Raw genomic sequence first — 18,735 nt, forward strand, 5'->3', positions numbered from 1 at the left:
GTCCTATGTGCTGTCGTAGAAGAGACTTAGCCTCTTGCGATAATCTCCTCACTGATTTTGTTGGACCCTGTGATGTCCAAACGTCGTCAAGCTTCCGCTCTGTTAAAATTGTGGGTCTAGCAGTTTGTGGTGCACCATGAACTGAACCTATTGTCTGAAATCTGTGAATTAAACCATGTACAGTGTCACAATGTGGACACTTCAAAGCAGGAAAACGCAAATGTAAATTGCCGTTTCAAATGCTCTTTAAAGTTTCCTTCTGGATAGAAAACTTCACCTATTAAAAATGCTCTCTCTGCAATAGTAAGCCATTCTCGCTAAACTCAGCTTGCAGAAGAACTAGACAAAAGCTTCAATGCACACACATCACTACTACCCCCACCCTACCACTGCAGGTCCATGGAACATGCTCAGTTGAGACTTTGAGTGTGTATGTAGCCCACAAGGCGAGACATTCGAGGGTCTTGCCACTGTGGAGAGACTTTGCAGACGCACGGTATTTCTTCTCTTTTACGTGACATATAACACAATTTTCTCACATACAAACAACACTTATACACAATTTCTGAATGAGAAATTCACTACATAATTGTTCCTTATATATAGATATGTTTGTAAATCACGTTACTCCTACTTATTTGTGTAGTTGCACAGAAATGTTAATCCTGTGCATATCTAAGAAGGCCAGTTTGGCTTTTTTTGCATGCCACTGCAATGGAACTGATAGTCAGCTGTGCAGTTTTGTAATGAACATAAGAGTTCTGTAATTGCTGAACAGTGCAGCATATTTCCAATTAGTTGTTTCAAACACAGTAAAACTCAATATTCTTGGGTCCAGAATGAATTGTCATTTGTGGTTTTAAACTTGTCAGTGTAAGACACAAAAAAAGTCAGATTTCCGAATTTTGAGTATTAACTGAGACAGGAAGGTAAATCTATCATCATCTTTCATTTTCATGGAAATGTATATAATGCAGAAACAAGCCATTGTTGGTAACTGTGGTACAGACACATCTCAACTATAGGATATGTAGATACTGAAAACATACTGCCAAATAATAACTGTTTTGTATCATATCAGCTTATCCTTTTTTTAGTCAAGTTGTGTCCTGAAGTTCTATTCTCTCCAATTTGATTCAGGTGAAATCAGTAATTGTTCACTGACTTGGATTTTATTGTTGACTAATAAACAAATATAAATCATGTACTAATTATAAAAATTTTGGAGAAGTAGTACTAGGATTCTTAAAGTATTTATTTGGCTCCATTTGAAAACATATTAGCAAAGCCAGCCCTTAATTATTTCCAAAATAATTACCAGGTCTGTCGAAAGTCTTGTTTGTATAACTATATCTGTTAATTTCATCATTTAAACAAATAATTTGGCCTAACCCTTGTAGTAGAAGAAACTGTAAAAAAGAAGGAATTTTTCTATACATTCAGTTAATTGAATGAGTTATGTTTTAATTGTAATTTCTATAAATTAAACATTGGACAGTATATAGTTTCAGTATTATTATGTGGATGTATATAGGTCTGATTTTTTTATCCCGACAGTCAGTCCACGGCCGATTTTCAGACAAGACACCTGTATTGGTTAGGTCAACAACAATGCTTCAGTTTAACCGTGAAATAAGTGTAACGCAAATAGGCCATGTGTTAAAATAATGACAATGTGTTCAGTAGTGCCACACGTACCCTATTATTCTGCAAGAACTGTGTGGTTAGGTTTTTACTGCTCATAGATGTTCAACGGTAAACTACTGTAGTAGTATGCTGACATTTGCCTGCAAACTATTAATGAGGCTTATCAAAAGTTAACCAATAGCGCACTGACCATATTAATTGTGTAATATTGGGAGGTTGTTAACTGTGAGAGTAAGTAACTGTGAAATGCAACTGTGCAACTGTCAGCTACATCATTTACTATAGTGAGTGTTCAACTTCCACCACCATTCCCCATTTTTCAGCCAGTATAAAAATGCAGTACGTTGACACTGAGGATTATCAATAAAGAAATAATGCAAGTGAACGTCACAAACTGAGTAATATTCAGCATTTTCCTGTTTCAAAAACTTCTACCTTCTTCTTGTCTGTTCTGTTTATCGTTCCATGTTCAACTTCAATGTAAAGCTACACTCCATACAAATATTTTCAGAGAATATTACATAACACTTACAACTTATATTTGATACTAGCTTCACTTGGTATTTTTACCATGTTTCCTGAAAAGTGCACCTACCAGATCAGTTGCGTACCATCTAACTTATTCAGAGTATACTGTTATAAATAACAATTGGTGATTTGGGCTATACGATATACAGTTGTCTGTATGAGAAATTCTGTGGTTTTTTCTTTTTTTTTAAATTTACTTTGCGACAATGGAATGTTTGCCCTTTTGTTTTATTGACAGTTGTACACTAATATTACCAAAAAGTTGAGCCATTAAAAGTTGAATGTCAAGTTAATTGATATGAGTGAAATTTGTGGTACGAGTGTGAACTTGTTGCCTTTTTCTTTTACAGTTTCCACTTAAGAACTTTTTTGGGAGAACGTATCAGGAACCACGAGCAAATTTTGCATCCTTTTGGAAAGAAACTTCCTGGCACATTGAAATTGTGTGCCGGACTGGTCTCAACCCCCCCCCCCCCCCACTCCACACACACACACACACACACACACACACACACACACACACACACACACACACACACACACACACACACACACACACACACACCCCTCATGCACACAAGACTTACCTCCAGCCACTCTAGTCAACAGCAATAACACAAAAAAGATCGTTAGGATAATTTTGAATAAAAAGCAAACTCATGCAGAACTGCCTTGTGTGATCTAAAAATACTGACTTTTCCCCTCCATTTACGAGGTCTGTTCAAAAAATTCTGGAACATTCATAATTTCACACCAATGGTGTATTGCAGCGAAATGCTGTTTGCATCCCTGCACATGCCTGTGTTTAATGTGTAACTGCTAGAAGTTTCATTGTCATATGTCTGTTAGTTATTATCAGTTCCGTGTTGAATAGAACATTGTGTCACACAGTTTGCGAATTTCGAGATAGCAATGGTAGAGGAAAACGTGTCTGCAATAACTTTTGTGGAAACTCATGGAAACCTTTACAGAGAGATGCCAAACAATGAAGTAAGCCTATGGTAATGAGTGCTTCAGCCATACTCAGTGTTATGAATGGTTTACACAGTTTAAAAATGACCAGATGGGAGCTAAAGATCATCCTTGTTCAGGATGCCCTTCGACATCTGCCAACAAAATTGTGTCTGCCAGTCACACTGACTGAGAGATTGCAGAAGAATGTAACATCTCTGTTGGATCATGTCATGAAATTCTGACACAGCATCTTGGAATGCATCATGTTGACGCCAAGTTGGTCCCACGGCTCATGAGTCACGACCAGAAAGACATTCGCCTCACAGTCTGTGAAGAGCTTTTGGATTGCGCAAATGAGAACGAGATGTTCCTTATGAGAATCATAACTGGTGATGAGATATGGGCCTAGAGCTCATCAAGTCAGGTCAAATGTCATAACTATGCTGATAGTTTTCTTTGACTTCAAAGAATTAATTAATATGAAATTTGTGCCACAGGGGTAAACTGTTAATAGATGGTACTATCGAGATGCGTTTGCGACACCTGCCAGAAAATATGAGAAGGAAACGTCCTATAATGTGGTGAGACAATCCATGGCTCTTGCATCATAACAACACACCTGCACATTCATCCCTGTTGTGACTCTCATTAATTTCATTTTCTGTAGCTACATCAACTTCTTCCTAGAATCTTCTACCAAATATGATGGCATCTGTTTTGAGCTGCTCATCTAATGCATTGAAACCTATATTACACAAGACAAATTCTGTGACTATAATAGCTGCCACACAATTTAGTGTCACTCTGAGTCCTAAACTTAAACAACTTGGCGTTTTACACATTAGCAATCAATGACAGAGGTGAAGGAAGTGGCAAATGGGAAAATAAAAATTCAGAGAACCAATATGGGATCGAACCTGAGAGAACCTCTGTACTACGCTTCAGGATGCAACAACTGAGCGATGCAACAACTGAGCCACTGTGACAATTTTCTTCAGTTGTTCATAAATATCACTTTAATTGAATTAATTATGTTTACTAATATTATGTTGTCAACATATGTGCATTTGTCGCAGCAGCATAAGTACATGACAATACTTAAAAATGTAATACAAATTAGTTACTGTTACTGAGTCAAGAAGCATTTCTGTAAGAGGTTTTCAGTCGTTATTGGTAGCGGAAACAAAAAATGTGTTTTGTAATGTCAGTAGGGCATGAATTCATGATTGCAGTTGAATTTGACTTGAGCCATAAATTTTGGCAGTGAAAGATGATCTTAGTTTTCGATGATTTAGTGTGAGATTTCAGAGTTCAGCTTGAGTCAAGTTCATTTTCTGTGCTAATCTACAATTAACTGCTTTAAACAGCTAGCCTTTCATGTACAGCTTTGTTTCTCATGCCTTAAACAATGGGATATCAACAATATAAGAAAAAGACAGATTGCTACTTACTGTAAATATGACACTTTGAGTTGCAGACAGGCACAGTGAAAAAACACACAGTCTTTCGACCAAAACCTTCTTTGGAAGAGGAAACACACAGACACAGACACAGACACAGACAGGACAGATACATTCATTCAAAGAAGCAAGCACACCTCAGACACACACGAGCCCCATCTCCAGCAATTCAGGCTGGAATGAAACTGTCACGTAGTTCTATGTGAAAGTTGCCTTCCAGTCCATGTGCATAGGTGTGCTTGCTTGTGTGAATAAATGTTTGTGTTTCCTTTTCTGAAGAAGGCTCTGGCAGAAAGCTAGTGTGAAAGTGTCTTTTTGTTGTGCCTGCCTGCAACTCAGCATTTCATGTTTATGACGAATTAGCAGTTTATCTTTTTTCATATTGTTGTTTATATCTCGTCTTACATTTTCTTCTATACCTTTCCCATTTTCACCGTTAGCAGATGCTTATCCTTGTATTACTATTGTGGACCTTAACTTTGTGTCTTGTCTTGACTATGATAAGCTACTCACTATACTGTTTGTAGTACTTCAATGGCATTCCTAGTTTGATGTTGATTATTAGAACTAGTCCTACTTTGCCCATATTAATTGCATGTTGATAACCATGTCCTCAACCACTCAAAAGTCCTCTTAGGCCTCCAATAGCATTTGACTCCTTCCCACTATATGTAACTTCAACCGCCCTTTTAGTTCTCCAACGTACAGCGTGCGGCAACGTTTATAGTAGGATATTAAAAACATACCATCAGGCAGTAACTGTAATTTATTTATTAGCTCTTATGTCAATTAATAGTTAAATGTATGCCATTTACTAATGTGTAAGTCATTGTCCATTGCATGGATTACTTTTTGAATATGACTCCTGTCAAATGATGCCCCCTCTGCACAACACATTCATCTAGGCGGCATTGGAAGCTTTCCATAACGATGTGTAACATATTCCCTGGGACATTGCCAATGGCAGTTCTGATGCGATCCTTCAACTCAGGAATGGTGGTTTCAGATCACTTCTTGCTTCAGGTAGCAAGGCAGCCAGGAAATGTCACCAAAATGGGAAATTACTCTACTGGAGAATGTCTGTTGCAAGAAATCTATGCAAATTCTGGCTGGCTCCATCTTGTTGAAACCAAAATTGTTCCACTTCCACATCGATTATACCTAATTGGGGAAGAACGAAGTCTTGCAGTATCTTTAGGTAGCATTCACTGGCGACAGTTACAGCCACACCGCTGTCATCCTCGAAGAAGTAAGGGCCAATAATCCCAAAGGAAGCAACTCCACACTGCACTGTGACACGAGAACTGTGCAAGGGCTTGATGTGCATTTCATGCGGGTTTACATCACTCCAATAACACATTCTGGAATCATCCCCCAGGCTGTGGCTAAGCCATGTCTCTGCAATATCCTTTCTTTCAGGAGTGCTAGTTCTGCAGGGTTCGCAGGAGAGCTTCTGTGAAGTTTGGAAGGCAGGAGGCGAGGTATTGGCAGAAGTAAAGCTGTGAGGACGGGGCGTGAGTCGTGCTTGGGTAGCTCAGTTGGTAGAGCACTTGCCCGCGTAAGGCAAAGGTCCCGAGTTTGAGTCTCGGTCCGGCACACAGTTTTAATCTGACAGGAAGTTTCAACACATATTCTGTTTATTCACTGAGCCAACTGAGCCACGTAACTCAAAATGAGCTTCGTCTGACATCAGGATGGTGTGCAACATTTGTGGATTTTGGCGAAGGAGATCATGCATGTTTAAGCAGAATGATTCGCGTGAAACCTAATCGCGAGACGTAATTTCCTTAACAATCTGCAGCTTATATGGATGAAAATGGAGATCTTCATGCAATATTCTCCTGAATGACAGATCAGACATATGCACAGTTTTGTGTATGACAACGAGCAGATATTTTTGGGCTACGCAATACTGCAGCACCAACATTTTCCATGGCTTTTGGTGTATGCACAGTTCTTTCACTTCTTCCCCGTTTGCCATTGCAAACAGATCCAGTTGTAAGAAAGGCATGTACCCACCTCACAATGGTCCATCCATCTGGAACTTTCCCATGACGTCCCAGGTTGAAATGTTGCCGAAATAGATGCTCAGTAGCAATAACACAATCATTATTATTTAAATAATTTTCAACAACAAAGGCAACATTGCTGTGTACTTGACCGCTTCATATCACTGTCATACCTGAAATGGCAGCTCATTAGTACACGAATGCAGCTCGAGCTGGTGCGCAGTCCTGCAGTACATCATTGTACTACACAAGCCAAATCACGCTATGAATGCTGCCGCACCCTGTACTTAGATGATTAAGGGATCTAACATTGCACACTGAGGCTTATAAAATGTCAGTTTTTTCCCCTTTTTCTAATTACATCCTCCTGAGTAGTTACCACTCAAGACATCAGAATAGAGGACAATTTTACCTTTGGAATATTTTACACAGGAGGATGCTGTCATCATTAAACCATACAGCAGAGCCCCAAATGCTCAAGAAATACAACATTTATAGTTTTCGCTTGCTTTTAACTGCACCACAGCAATATTTATTTACATGGTCATTAACATTGTTCTTAATTCAAAATTGGCCAAAGCATGAGCTCAAAATAAGCAGATATGTGAATGACATACAATAGGAAATTCACACAAATTTCCACCTCCCCCTTATTTCCTGGGATGCAACAAAGTCTCATAATTTTGCATATATTACAGGCATCGAACTCTTGAAGTGTTTTGTCTTGCTTCCCATACAGCAATAACACTTCAAAGCACTCATTGCAGGGCAAGGACTGGATTTCATGGAGTTACTACAATCACACACTAAGACTTGGGACTTTCTTGAGAGCAGAGGAATCTGTGGATGCTGGATGACTTCAGACCGATACAGATCGTTCTGAAACAATGCAGTGCACTACAGCACTGTAACAGGCACTGTGTATGCAACATTGGATGCAGTGTGTTGATTATCCTGTGATGAGGAGGCAGGTCCTGTTCCTCACTCTTCTCTCCTCCTCTGCAGCAGTCCATGAGGTAGGAAACAATCACCTGGTTACACTACCGACATTTCTCATGAAAACTGCAAAGTTATATTGTGCATATAATACACACATACCTGCAATAATATGTTGCTATTGTTCCAACTTGAGTGTGCTATATCTTTCTGTTGTGATAAAAAAATTAACAAATATGGGCTCAGGATTCAAAGTTGCTCATAATTGGTTCTACCCATTCTCTCAAAACTGCCTGTTTTGAAATGTCTTTTTTCAATGAATGCAGTACTCCATTCACCAGTCCTCAAAATGAAAAAGCTTAGTTCTCCCTTCAAAAATAAATTTAAAATTATTAGCTGCACAAACTACAAAAAGTAAATACATCTCAAATTTTCAAAAATGACTTCAACATACTTCCACAAACACTATTTCCATTCAAAACAATCTCCACTAAGCAAGGTGTCCCTTTGTTGTTTTGTATGCGGATCAAGTCTCAAATTTAATCACAAAAGTCCACATACTATTTATACAAATACATACACACAAAAAAATCATAAGATTATGAACCATGTCCTAGGAACTTTCATATAATGCACAATTTATTTCACACTCAATCACAGTCAAAGTTCATCTTTAGGTCCAGTTCTGATTCCAACTTCAATACTAAGTTGATCAAAAAGCTCAAAAAGACCAGAGAAGTACTGTCCATCTGGCTGTGTCTCTCGTGACGCTAGTTCACTGTACCACACACGGAGTTCATTAATTACTGAAATTAGGCGACTGTTTCCACGATATTCTTTCTGACATGGTCCTCGTGCCAATGCAAGCACTGCGCCTGCGGCCTTCTCTACAGCATCATGGTGTGTTAAAACAGGCACTTCCTGGGATACTGCAGAACTGAAGTCATCCCGCCGAACCTGCACAGATAATACTGTAGTTGAAAACACTGAAAAAAAAATTGTGAAAGAAATATACTACGTTGAGTAGGCTTCATTGCGTAAATAATAACTGACTGACTTGGGAGATAAATACAACCAGCCTCCATTTTTTTTGTCAAATAAGAAAATTACTGATCTGAATTTCTTTATAAATTACAAAGAAAGCCATATACTTCAATAAGTCCCATTACAGAAGTATGTCATCATCCCCAATGAAGTGAGCAACCCATTTCTATTGCAATTGTTAGTGACTTCAAGTGTGGTAGGTTGGCTGTTTAATTATGTTGTCTCCAGGGCTTCTACTACTTACCATTATGGCTGAAAACAAAAAATATCGTATCTACAGTTCTTCTCACTCCTTCCATAGTGTTACTCTACTGCCCACCAAATCTATGAAATATCCTAGTCCACACTCCCATCATACTACCCTCAACTCCTTGTCAAAAGACCATATGCCTCTGGAAGACCAAGGTGCAATTAGTGTTGGGAGCAATTGAAAGAAAATAATCGATTCAGTCGTTTGTCGGAAAACAACTGACTCATTCGGTTGTAGCTTTACATACCAGTTGAATTATTCATTAGTTCTTTTGAGTGAAACAAGTCCACTGGAGCTACTGAATGAAAACAGTCAACACAATCCTGTGGTGTTTTGAGTACTGACTGAGTTATTCATTCTTTCTTTTCCAGTGAAACCAATCAGTCTTTTTAGTTGTATCTGAGCGTCCTGCACACTCCACACAGCATCCTACTGCTGCCAAGGCCAGCGTAGCAGCAGGCGCAAGGAGGTGGCCAGTTGCTGCTGGTACAGGTCCTAGTAGTGCTGTATGGCTGAACAAATGTAAAGTATGCCAGTTGAGTATGTGTGCAGTGGGAATTGATCAATAGCAGGAAACAGTTGTGGATTTCAAACCGCTTCCCTGGGCTGTAATGTCATCAAGGCATCATGAGAGTTGTGATGCTTCCAGAGCTTTTAGCATTGTCTGGGATCCTTGACACAGCAGTGCCTTCTGATAAGCCTGTCTTACATGGTTCCCATTCACTTTAGGGTGAATGATGAACAGTGAAGCGTCACAATTTTCTGGGCACAAGTCAAAAGTGCGTACTGGCCATGTGGCTGACCCCTGATGCCTTAAAAACAGGTTTGATGTAGAGTCCACTGCTGAAATAGCATCTGTTTGTTGGTGCTGTGGCTAATTTCCCTCAACGACCTGGTCAAGTGCAGAGGGTGGGTTCGCTAACTGAGAGCTCTAATGCTAAGTGAGTAATGAAGCTCCTCGGGGAAATAAGCAGGCAGCTCAGGAATTAAGGCCACTATCCACACTCCATACGTATGTCCATCAGAGGGTGAAGTGGTTTCTGCAGGCAACGCTGAATACCTGGTCAAGTGCAGAGGATGGGTTCACTAGTTGAGAGCTCCACATTAAGTAAGTAATAGAGAGCTCCTCAGGGAAAATAGCAGACAGCTCGAGAATGTGAAGGCCAGGTTCCCACTCCACATGGAATGTCTGCCAGAGGGTGAAGCAGGTTCTGCAGGTAACTAGTGAGTAGAATGAGTATAGCTGGCTGCAGGCTGTGGCTCATACTGGCAAAAATGATGCCAGCTGTGTTTTGAGGCCACCTTCAGTTCTTACATGCAGCTGGTTGAATTAATGAAGAAAGCTTGTGAGATAGTTCTGTTGAATTTTCTGCTGTTTTTGTCAATCCGATCAATTTGCAAGCACTAGATCTACATCTAGCTGCTTACTTCAGTCAAATGTCCTTTGCTCATCACAGACTTAATTTACAGACAGTAAAAGTTGGTTCCACAGAGCTTTTTTTAGTAATGTGGTGTATACTGGCTTTCTGGCTGCACAAGTATACAACAAAGTGGTACAGTGTCCTAAAATTATGAGTATGATCAGCTGGGAAATCTGCATGTCATTTATATGTTTGGAATGATGGGAGACATGTCAGGGAGCTACACATATACCCTCCTCTAGCATTCAGCAATGATGGTGCTCTTGGGCCTTTGTTTATTTCTGTGTTCTGCAATATATGGCAAGTGGAAATAGTCACGTAGGCTTATAACTTATATATCCAAAGTGAACAGATGGTTTTTGGATAATATAGTTACTCACGTATAGTAGTTCTTCAACATGGAACTGGCAATTATTCTACTTGACTGTTTCTGACATTTCAACTCTTACAGTGTGAGCTAGCTAAGGTTGATCCCGTATTATTCTTGATGACAGCCTGTGGAAAGCTTACTGTCTACACATTTTTGCAGATTGGATGCCTTACATGCTCGGTTTCAATGTTATCGCTGTTATCAAATATGCTGAGATATTGTGTCTTGTCCTCCTCATGTGTGATCATCAATAATGTGGTTAGCAGAAAGAGTCTGCTGACACCCTGGTGATGCATTCACTATTTCAGGAACGCTGCCACCCCATGAGAGAGAGAGAGAGAGAGAGAGAGAGAGAGAGAGAGAGAGAGAGAGAGAGAGTGTGTGTGTGAGTGTGTGTGTGTGTGTGTGTGTGTGTGTGTGTGTGTGTGTGTGTATATATATACGCACGCGCGTGCATACGTGCTTTGTCTAATTCAGAAGGAGGTCTTTTGGCCAAAAGCTTACTTGTTTAACAGTCCTTTTCTTGTGCTTATTAGTCCAGTGAAACTGTCAAAAAACATGTACCTTGCAAAAGGTGGGGTAGAAGATTTTATTTTTTTAACTCGTTCATATTTTTGGAAAGATTAGAAAAGCAAGTTTTGCCAACAGAATTTCTCTTGGTAAAACTTTCTGCAGTCAAAAAACTTCGAAAATTTCGGACTTTTTTCAGTTTTTTCGAAATATCTCAGTTTCATTTGCTCCTATCGCTTTGACGTCTATTTCCTTTTTTAAAGAGCACAAAAATTCTCTACATATTTGATTCTTACCATTTTTTCTACTCCCAGTATCTAAGGCGCTAGAGCATGTCAAAAAAAGTTTTTCAAATTTCGAGCAAAATGGCAAATCACCAAATTTTTGAACACTGTTATTTCAGTTTCTATTTGAGTAGTATAAACATATTACCTATCATGTTATTCTCTGGAATTTACCATTAAGTCTGCTGCAGGGCCAGGACAAATAGCATCATATTCATATTCAGTAACTATGAACACATTCATGTCGGATTGCGTGAAGTTTATTTGTGTTACAATATGTAATACGATTTCATGCAGGTGCCGTACATTTTCTACAGTTGATTGACGTTAACGATCAGTTATAAAAAAGGTATGTAGGAATTGTTCTTTAGCAGACAAAAGCGTATTTATTCTTTGGCGGGCGGAAGGCGATTATCTCTCGTGAATGTTCACAGCGCGCTGACAGCTATTGGCACATAACAATAAGGGTCCTACAGTTTGGAGTCACTTCCATTCAGTATATGTTGTGGTGCCGACAATGAGTATGTCTAACATGAATTTGTGCTTCATTTGCCAAAAAACTGTGGTGAGTGGTGGACGCAATGTGAAAAAGAAAGGACAGAGCACACTTATCGATTGTCATTGATGGAGGGTACCTAATCCACAAAGTGACTTGGACTCGAAATGTTTGCTTCAAGTCAATAGCCCAAAGCTATGTTTCTTACCACGTCATTTTGGATCTCAATTTTCTATTGTATTTGATGGGTATGCATGTGAGGGAGACAAATGTAGCACAAAGAGTGCTTGGAGGATTCGTAGGGCAAAAAACACTCTTTGGTTGACGTTGTGGTTGAGTCAGAGATGGTGAACCAAGTCCCTCAGGACAAGTTCTTGCACAACGAACGAAACAAGATGCGTTTGATCACACTTCTTAAAACGGAATTTCTGGAGTGTAGCATTCAAGTGCACCAGGCACAAGAAGATGCTGAAGTTATGATTGTAACATCAGCCATTTCAAGAACCAAAGATTTTGGAAGTGTTGTCATTGTAGAAGAAGATGTTGACCTGCTTGTGCTCCTCATCAGTTTGGGGCAAGGCAATGAAAACTTATTTTCCTTAAAGCCAGAAAGAGGAAATGCAGAAGACAAGCAGTTTTCCAATGCATCTTACAAGTTTGACCGTAAATATATTCTGTTCACTCACGCCTGTAGCGGAAGTGATATAACATCCACTTTTTTTGGTCAAGGAAAAATTAAGTGCTGCAATATTGTTGTGAAAAATGAACACCTAACCTCAGCGCTTTGCACGTTCAATAAACAACAAGCTACCCGTGAAGAAATAATAACAACAGGAGAACAGGTTACTATCGCATTGTATAGTGGAGGTGTCAGCAGTTCCCACACACTAGACCATTTGTGGTACCAGCTATTTGCCAAGTCTGCCACAAAAAGCAAACTGAATCTTGCACAGTTGCCACCTACACAAGATGCTGCACAACATGATTCATTGCGGACTTACCAACAAGTCCACAGTTGGATGGGAACCTGAAAACCTCATGAGAAATGGGGCTGGAATCACAGTGACCACGGTCCAATACCCGTTATAATGAGCCAAGATCCAGCACCTGAAGCACTTCTTCACATTGTTTCATGCTCGTGAAAGCTGAACTGTGGCGGAGCGGGCTCCTGCAAAAAAGTGGCTTTGAAATGTTCTTCAATCTGCAGGAAATGTATTGGAGTCAACTGTGAAAACATGCCAAAATTTGATATGAAGACAGTGAAGAAGATGTTATGGAGGATGTTGAGGTAACTCAAGGTATTTCTGGTGACACTGAGGAACCTGGCCAATCAAAACGTTGGAAGTGATGCTCATATCTGTCTCAAGTGCGCTAAAGTACAATATTTTTTAGTAACTGACAATGCATTTTAATTGCAATAAAGCTACTTATTTTTAATGTCAACTGTGTGGCTTTTATACACAAGAATAATTACCCACCTAACTTGGTAGCCTATTGGAGCTAATAATAGTTCAGTTTCCTGAGACAATTTATTGTGTGTGTGTGTGTGTGTGTGTGTGTGTGTGTGTGTGTGTGTGTGTGTGTGTGTGTCTTAATGATGTATTTTTATATTTATAGTTTTACAAATACCAGGGCTGAGGTGGCCCATAGTGAACTTCAGGTAGTGATGTAAGAATCACCAGCAATCCTCATGTTGCATACAGAGAAATTGAATACCTGAAAGTGAGGTGGTAAATTCCAACATATAACATGGTGTATAATGTATTTTTCCAGTTTCTGTTTGTGTAGTATAGTGTTCAAAAATAAGGTATCTTGCCACTACACTCAAAATTTGAAAAATTGGTATTCTTTGAGGTGCTGTAGCGCCTTAGATATTGGGAGTAGAAAAAAATGGCAAGAATCAAATTGATAGAGAATTTTGTGCTCTTTAAAAAAGAAAATTGACGTTAAAGCAATAGGAGCAAAAAAAAACTGAGATATTTTGAAAAAACTGAAAAGATGCCGAAATTTTCCAAGTTTTTTGACTGCAGTAAGTTTTCCCAAGTGAAATTTTGTTGGCAAGACTCCGTTTTCTAATCTTTCCAACCATATGAACGAGTTGAAAAAATAAATTCTTCTACCCAACCTTTTGCAAGGTATATCTGCTATTTGACTGGACTATATCTATGCCTCAAAATCTCTGCTCCATGGTAAGTAGCAATCTATCCTTTTCATAATATTGTCATTCCATTCTGAATTTTCCATAGTGACTGAACTACATTGTATTAGGAATTTTAAAATGAGTTCTTTTTTTTCAGTTTAAATTCTCATCAACATGGACACCTAAAAATTGTGAATTTTCCACTCTAGTTATTATATCCTCGTCATTGGTGTGGTACCTCCATATGTGGAGAGCACTAGTGTCTTCCACAAAAAGAACTAATCATGTATTACATGGAAGATTGTTTAAATAAACTCCTGGAAATGGAAAAAAGAACACATTGACACCGGTGTGTCAGACCCACCATACTTGCTCCGGACACTGCGAGAGGGCTGTACAAGCAATGATCACACGCACGGCACAGCGGACACACCAGGAACCGCGGTGTTGGCCGTCGAATGGCGCTAGCTGCGCAGCATTTGTGCACCGCCGCCATCAGTGTCAGCCAGTTTGCCGTGGCATACGGAGCTCCATCGCAGTCTTTAACACTGGTAGCATGCCGCGACAGCGTGGACGTGAACCATATGTGCAGTTGACGGACTTTGAGTGAGGGTGTATAGTGGGCATGCGGGAGGCCGGGTGGACGTACCGCCGAATTGCTCAACACGTGGGGCGTGAGGTCTCCACAGTACATTGATGTTGTCGCCAGTGGTCGGCGGAAGGTGCACGTGACCGTCGACCTGGGACCGGACCGCAGCGACGCACGGATGCACGCCAAGACCGTAGGATCCTACGCAGTGCCATAGGGGACCGCACCGCCACTTCCCAGCAACTTAGGTACACTGTTGCTCCTGGGGTATCGGCGAGGGCCATTCACAACCGTCTCCATGAAGCTGGGCTACGGTCCCGCACACCGTTAGGCTGTCTTCCGCTCACGCCCCAACATCGTGCAGCCCACCTCCAGTGGTGTCGCGACAGGCGTGAATGGAGGGAAGAATGGAGACGTGTCGTCTTCAGCGATGAGAGTCGCTTCTGCCTTGGTGCCAATGATGGTCGTATGCGTGTTTGGCGCCGTGCAGGTGAGCGCCACAATCAGGACTGCATACGACCGAGGCACACAGGGCCAACACCCGGCATCATGGTGTGGGGAGTGATCTCCTACACTGGCCGTACACCTCTGGTGATCGTCGAGGGGACACTGAATAGTGCACGGTACATCCAAACCGTCATCGAACCCATCATTCTACCATTCCTAGACCGGCAAGGGAACTTGCTGTTCCAACAGGACAATGCATGTCCGCATGTATCCCGTGCCACCCAACGTGCTCTAGAAGGTGTAAGTCAACTACCCTGGCCAGCAAGATCTCCGGATCTGTCCCCCATTGAGCATGTTTGGGACTGGATGAAGCGTCGTCTCACGCGGTCTGCACGTCCAGCACGAACGCTGGTCCAACTGAGGCGCCAGGTGGAAATGGCATGGCAAGCCGTTCCACAGGACTACATCCAGCATCTCTACGATCGTCTCCATGGGAGAATAGCAGCCTGCATTGCTGCGAAAGGTGGATATACACTGTACTAGTGCCGACATTGTGCATGCTCTGTTGCCTGTGTCTATGTGCCTGTGGTTCTGTCAGTGTGATCATGTGATGTATCTGACCCCAGGAATGTGTCAATAAAGTTTCCCCTTCCTGGGACAATGAATTCACGGTGTTCTTATTTCAATTTCCAGGAGTGTATATGAGACACTATAGTGCACCTAAGAAAGCATATCAAGTACATCTTCCTGCATTATTTTGGTCAGATATGACATTATTCCTTTTTTGCCTATACTATCAACGCCATGAAATCTTGGTTTATCTAGGAGATTATTGTGATTCACACAGTTATATGCCTTGATAGGTCACCAAAAATACTTTTTGTTATTTAATGCCCACTCCTGCGCAAATGAATACCACTTCACCCCCCCACAGCACCTTTGTGGAAAGTTATTATGGTGCCATTTTTGGTTCTGTAACGCAATACTTTGATGCATAAGTTACCGGCTGAACCGGATTTTAGTTTCCTAGGTGAAACTCATTCATCATCTTACTGATAGGATAAAACAGTTTATCCTAGTTAGAATTTACATGCTTTAGGATAAACTAGTACGTCCTAGTCTGAACTAATTTTTCCTAGTCGGACCGCATGTCGCTGCCCATATGTAAGGGGAATCCCTGAATCATCTCTGGCTCGCCCATCGCACCTCTCAAACGCTCTTCTCTTGCACTGTTCTTTGTTTTGAGTGGTATTTTGCATGGACGAGTGCGTGTGTTAAGTTGCTGGTTGCATTTAAAAGATTTGATTATAATCCTAGTATAATTATTGTGAGGTGTTTCATCATGGATGAGCCTTCGTGTTGTAGACAAGCCAATCAAAATCTGTGGAAAGAAAAGTTTCTGGAGGAAATTTTTCACAGTGAAAACAGTCTTCTCATTATAATGTGTTATCAGTAGATGAATATGCAGATTTGGTTAAACAAGCAGAAGATGCAGAAAAGTTGGAAAAAAAAGATAATCATTACAAGAAAGAAGACAAACGATTTGCTGCTTTGAAAATTGATGAAGTGAAAAAACTCATTGCATGGTGTGAAGGGAATATAAAATACTTTGTTCCAGCTGATGAACTTTACGATGTGATTGATGCAGTTAGTGTAGCTGTGGGTCACGGTGGTCGCGATAGGATGTTAGCCAAGGCAGCAAAAAAAATTTGCCAATATCACAAAGGAAATACCTCTATTTATCTATGTGTGATGTTTGTCAAGAAAAGAAGACAAAATAGAAAAGAGGGCTCGTTTCAAAGCCAATTCTCCATTCGGAAATAAATGGCAGATGCCAAGTCGATTTGATTGATTTCCCAACACAACCAGATGGGAATTTAAAATTCATTCTAGTTTACCAAGGCCATCTCACAAAATTTGTTCTCCTCCATGCGTCAACATCAAAGAGGACTGAAGAAGTGGCTTATCAATTGAAAGACATATTCCTAATTGTAGGGGCCTCGTGCATTCTTCCATCTGATAATGGCAGAGAATTTGTCAATAATGTTACAAGTGAACTCGCAAAGATTTGGCAGAACTGAAAATTGTGCATGGAAAACCAAGGCACAGCCAAAGTCAGGGTTCTGTTGAACATGCCAACCAAGACATTGAAAATATTATAAGTTCTTGGTTAAAGGACAACAATTCGACGAAGTGGTCGGAAAGATTAAGGTATGTCCAATTCATGAAAAATTGAGCTTACCACACTGGCATAAAAAATCACGTTACAAAGCATTATTCAGAATCAAACCTAGAGTAGGAATTTCCATTTCCTCATTGACTCAACAAATCATAAATGATATTTAGGATGAACATGACCTAAAGAAGGCAATCGAATATGACAGCAATACTGAACAGTACGAAGACAGCGATGATAACATTGTGAAAATTGACACAAAAGGTATTCAAAATGCTAGGGGGGAAAAAAAGTTACAAGCGTGAAAGCTTCCTATGACAAATCCCATCCATCAGCTGACATTGGAGACAACGTAACCATACCTATTCCAGAGTCAGATAAAGGCAGAGGTGACCTTCGAAACATAATTGGAGTAAATACTTCGAAAGACTGATGAGGGTCCCTACAAAGTTGGCACCAAACATGCCATACTTCAAAAACACTATCAGGTATAATTTTATTAAAATTTTTCATAATTTATTGTAATAAAATATCAAAAAATATTTGTTTTAACCTCACCCCCCCCCCCTCTCTCTCTCTCTCTTTTTTTCAGAAGCTTTGGATATTGAAATATCTTTAAGGGCTGCAACCGCAAAACATTCTGTTGTATCAGGACAAGACTTCGTGAAATGCAGCTGCATCAAAAACTGTACAAAAAACAAATGCAATTGTAAGAAAAAGTACACTGCAATTCTAAGTGCCAAAAATAAGTAAATAACCAATTTGCGGATAAGGTGATCTCTGTGAATGGATATATGTAAGTTGATCTAGTGATAAATGTGAAATTACTGATTAATTAATAAATAACTTTAATGAATAATATTGACTATTTTATTTCTATTCCTTTATTCAGTTTACTTTGAAAAGCTTATAGAAGATACAAACTAGGTAAAATTAGTTCAGACTAGGATGTACCAGTTTATCCTAAAGCATGTAAATTCTAACTAAGATAAACCATTCGACATACGCTAAATTGTTTTATACTATCAGTAAGAGGATGAACGAGTTTGACGTAGGTGAAACTAGTTCATCCTGAAATTGGGTTTGGCCATAAATACATACACATTAATGAAATTTGTAATTAAATTCATGTGACTTAATGATTTCTCCTGAAGTAAAAGAAATACCAAAAATATTCTCACTAATAATTATCCACCTTCATAAATAAATATGGAAATAAATCTAAATTTCCTTTGTCATCATCATTAACCTCTTCCTATGCCAGGAAACTTACCTTATTGAAGCCTTCTGCAGGAACTTGAGCCTGACTTGCTAGCAACTGGACAACCCTCCGGCACCAGCCTTGTTCTGAGAGATGAGCCTCCAAACCAGCTTGTTCATACTGCCTTATTCGTTCTTCTCTCTGTTTATCTTCAGCCATAAGAGCATCGGTACGCTCTTGCAGTAGATCTTGCAGCAGAGTTGCAACCTTCAG

The 18,735-nt window shown here is 40.0% G+C and overlaps 1 protein-coding gene across 1 annotated transcript in view; it reads right to left on the reverse strand.

Annotated features, from left to right (window-relative positions):
• Positions 1-7,096: 7,096 nt before the first annotated feature.
• LOC126354657 (nucleotide exchange factor SIL1) overlaps positions 7,097-18,735 on the reverse strand; it is a 105,902-nt gene continuing 94,263 nt past the window's right edge. The window contains exons 5-6 of the mRNA XM_050004432.1: positions 18,535-18,735; positions 7,097-8,491 (exon numbers count right to left, since the gene is read on the reverse strand). Of these exons, the coding sequence (XP_049860389.1) occupies positions 8,195-8,491; positions 18,535-18,735 (498 nt within the window). The 3' untranslated portion in view covers positions 7,097-8,194. The remainder of the gene's footprint in view (positions 8,492-18,534) is intronic.

The sequence above is a fragment of the Schistocerca gregaria genome, chromosome 3 (genome assembly GCF_023897955.1).
Source record: "Schistocerca gregaria isolate iqSchGreg1 chromosome 3, iqSchGreg1.2, whole genome shotgun sequence".
Classification (NCBI taxonomy): Eukaryota; Metazoa; Arthropoda; class Insecta; order Orthoptera; family Acrididae; genus Schistocerca; species Schistocerca gregaria.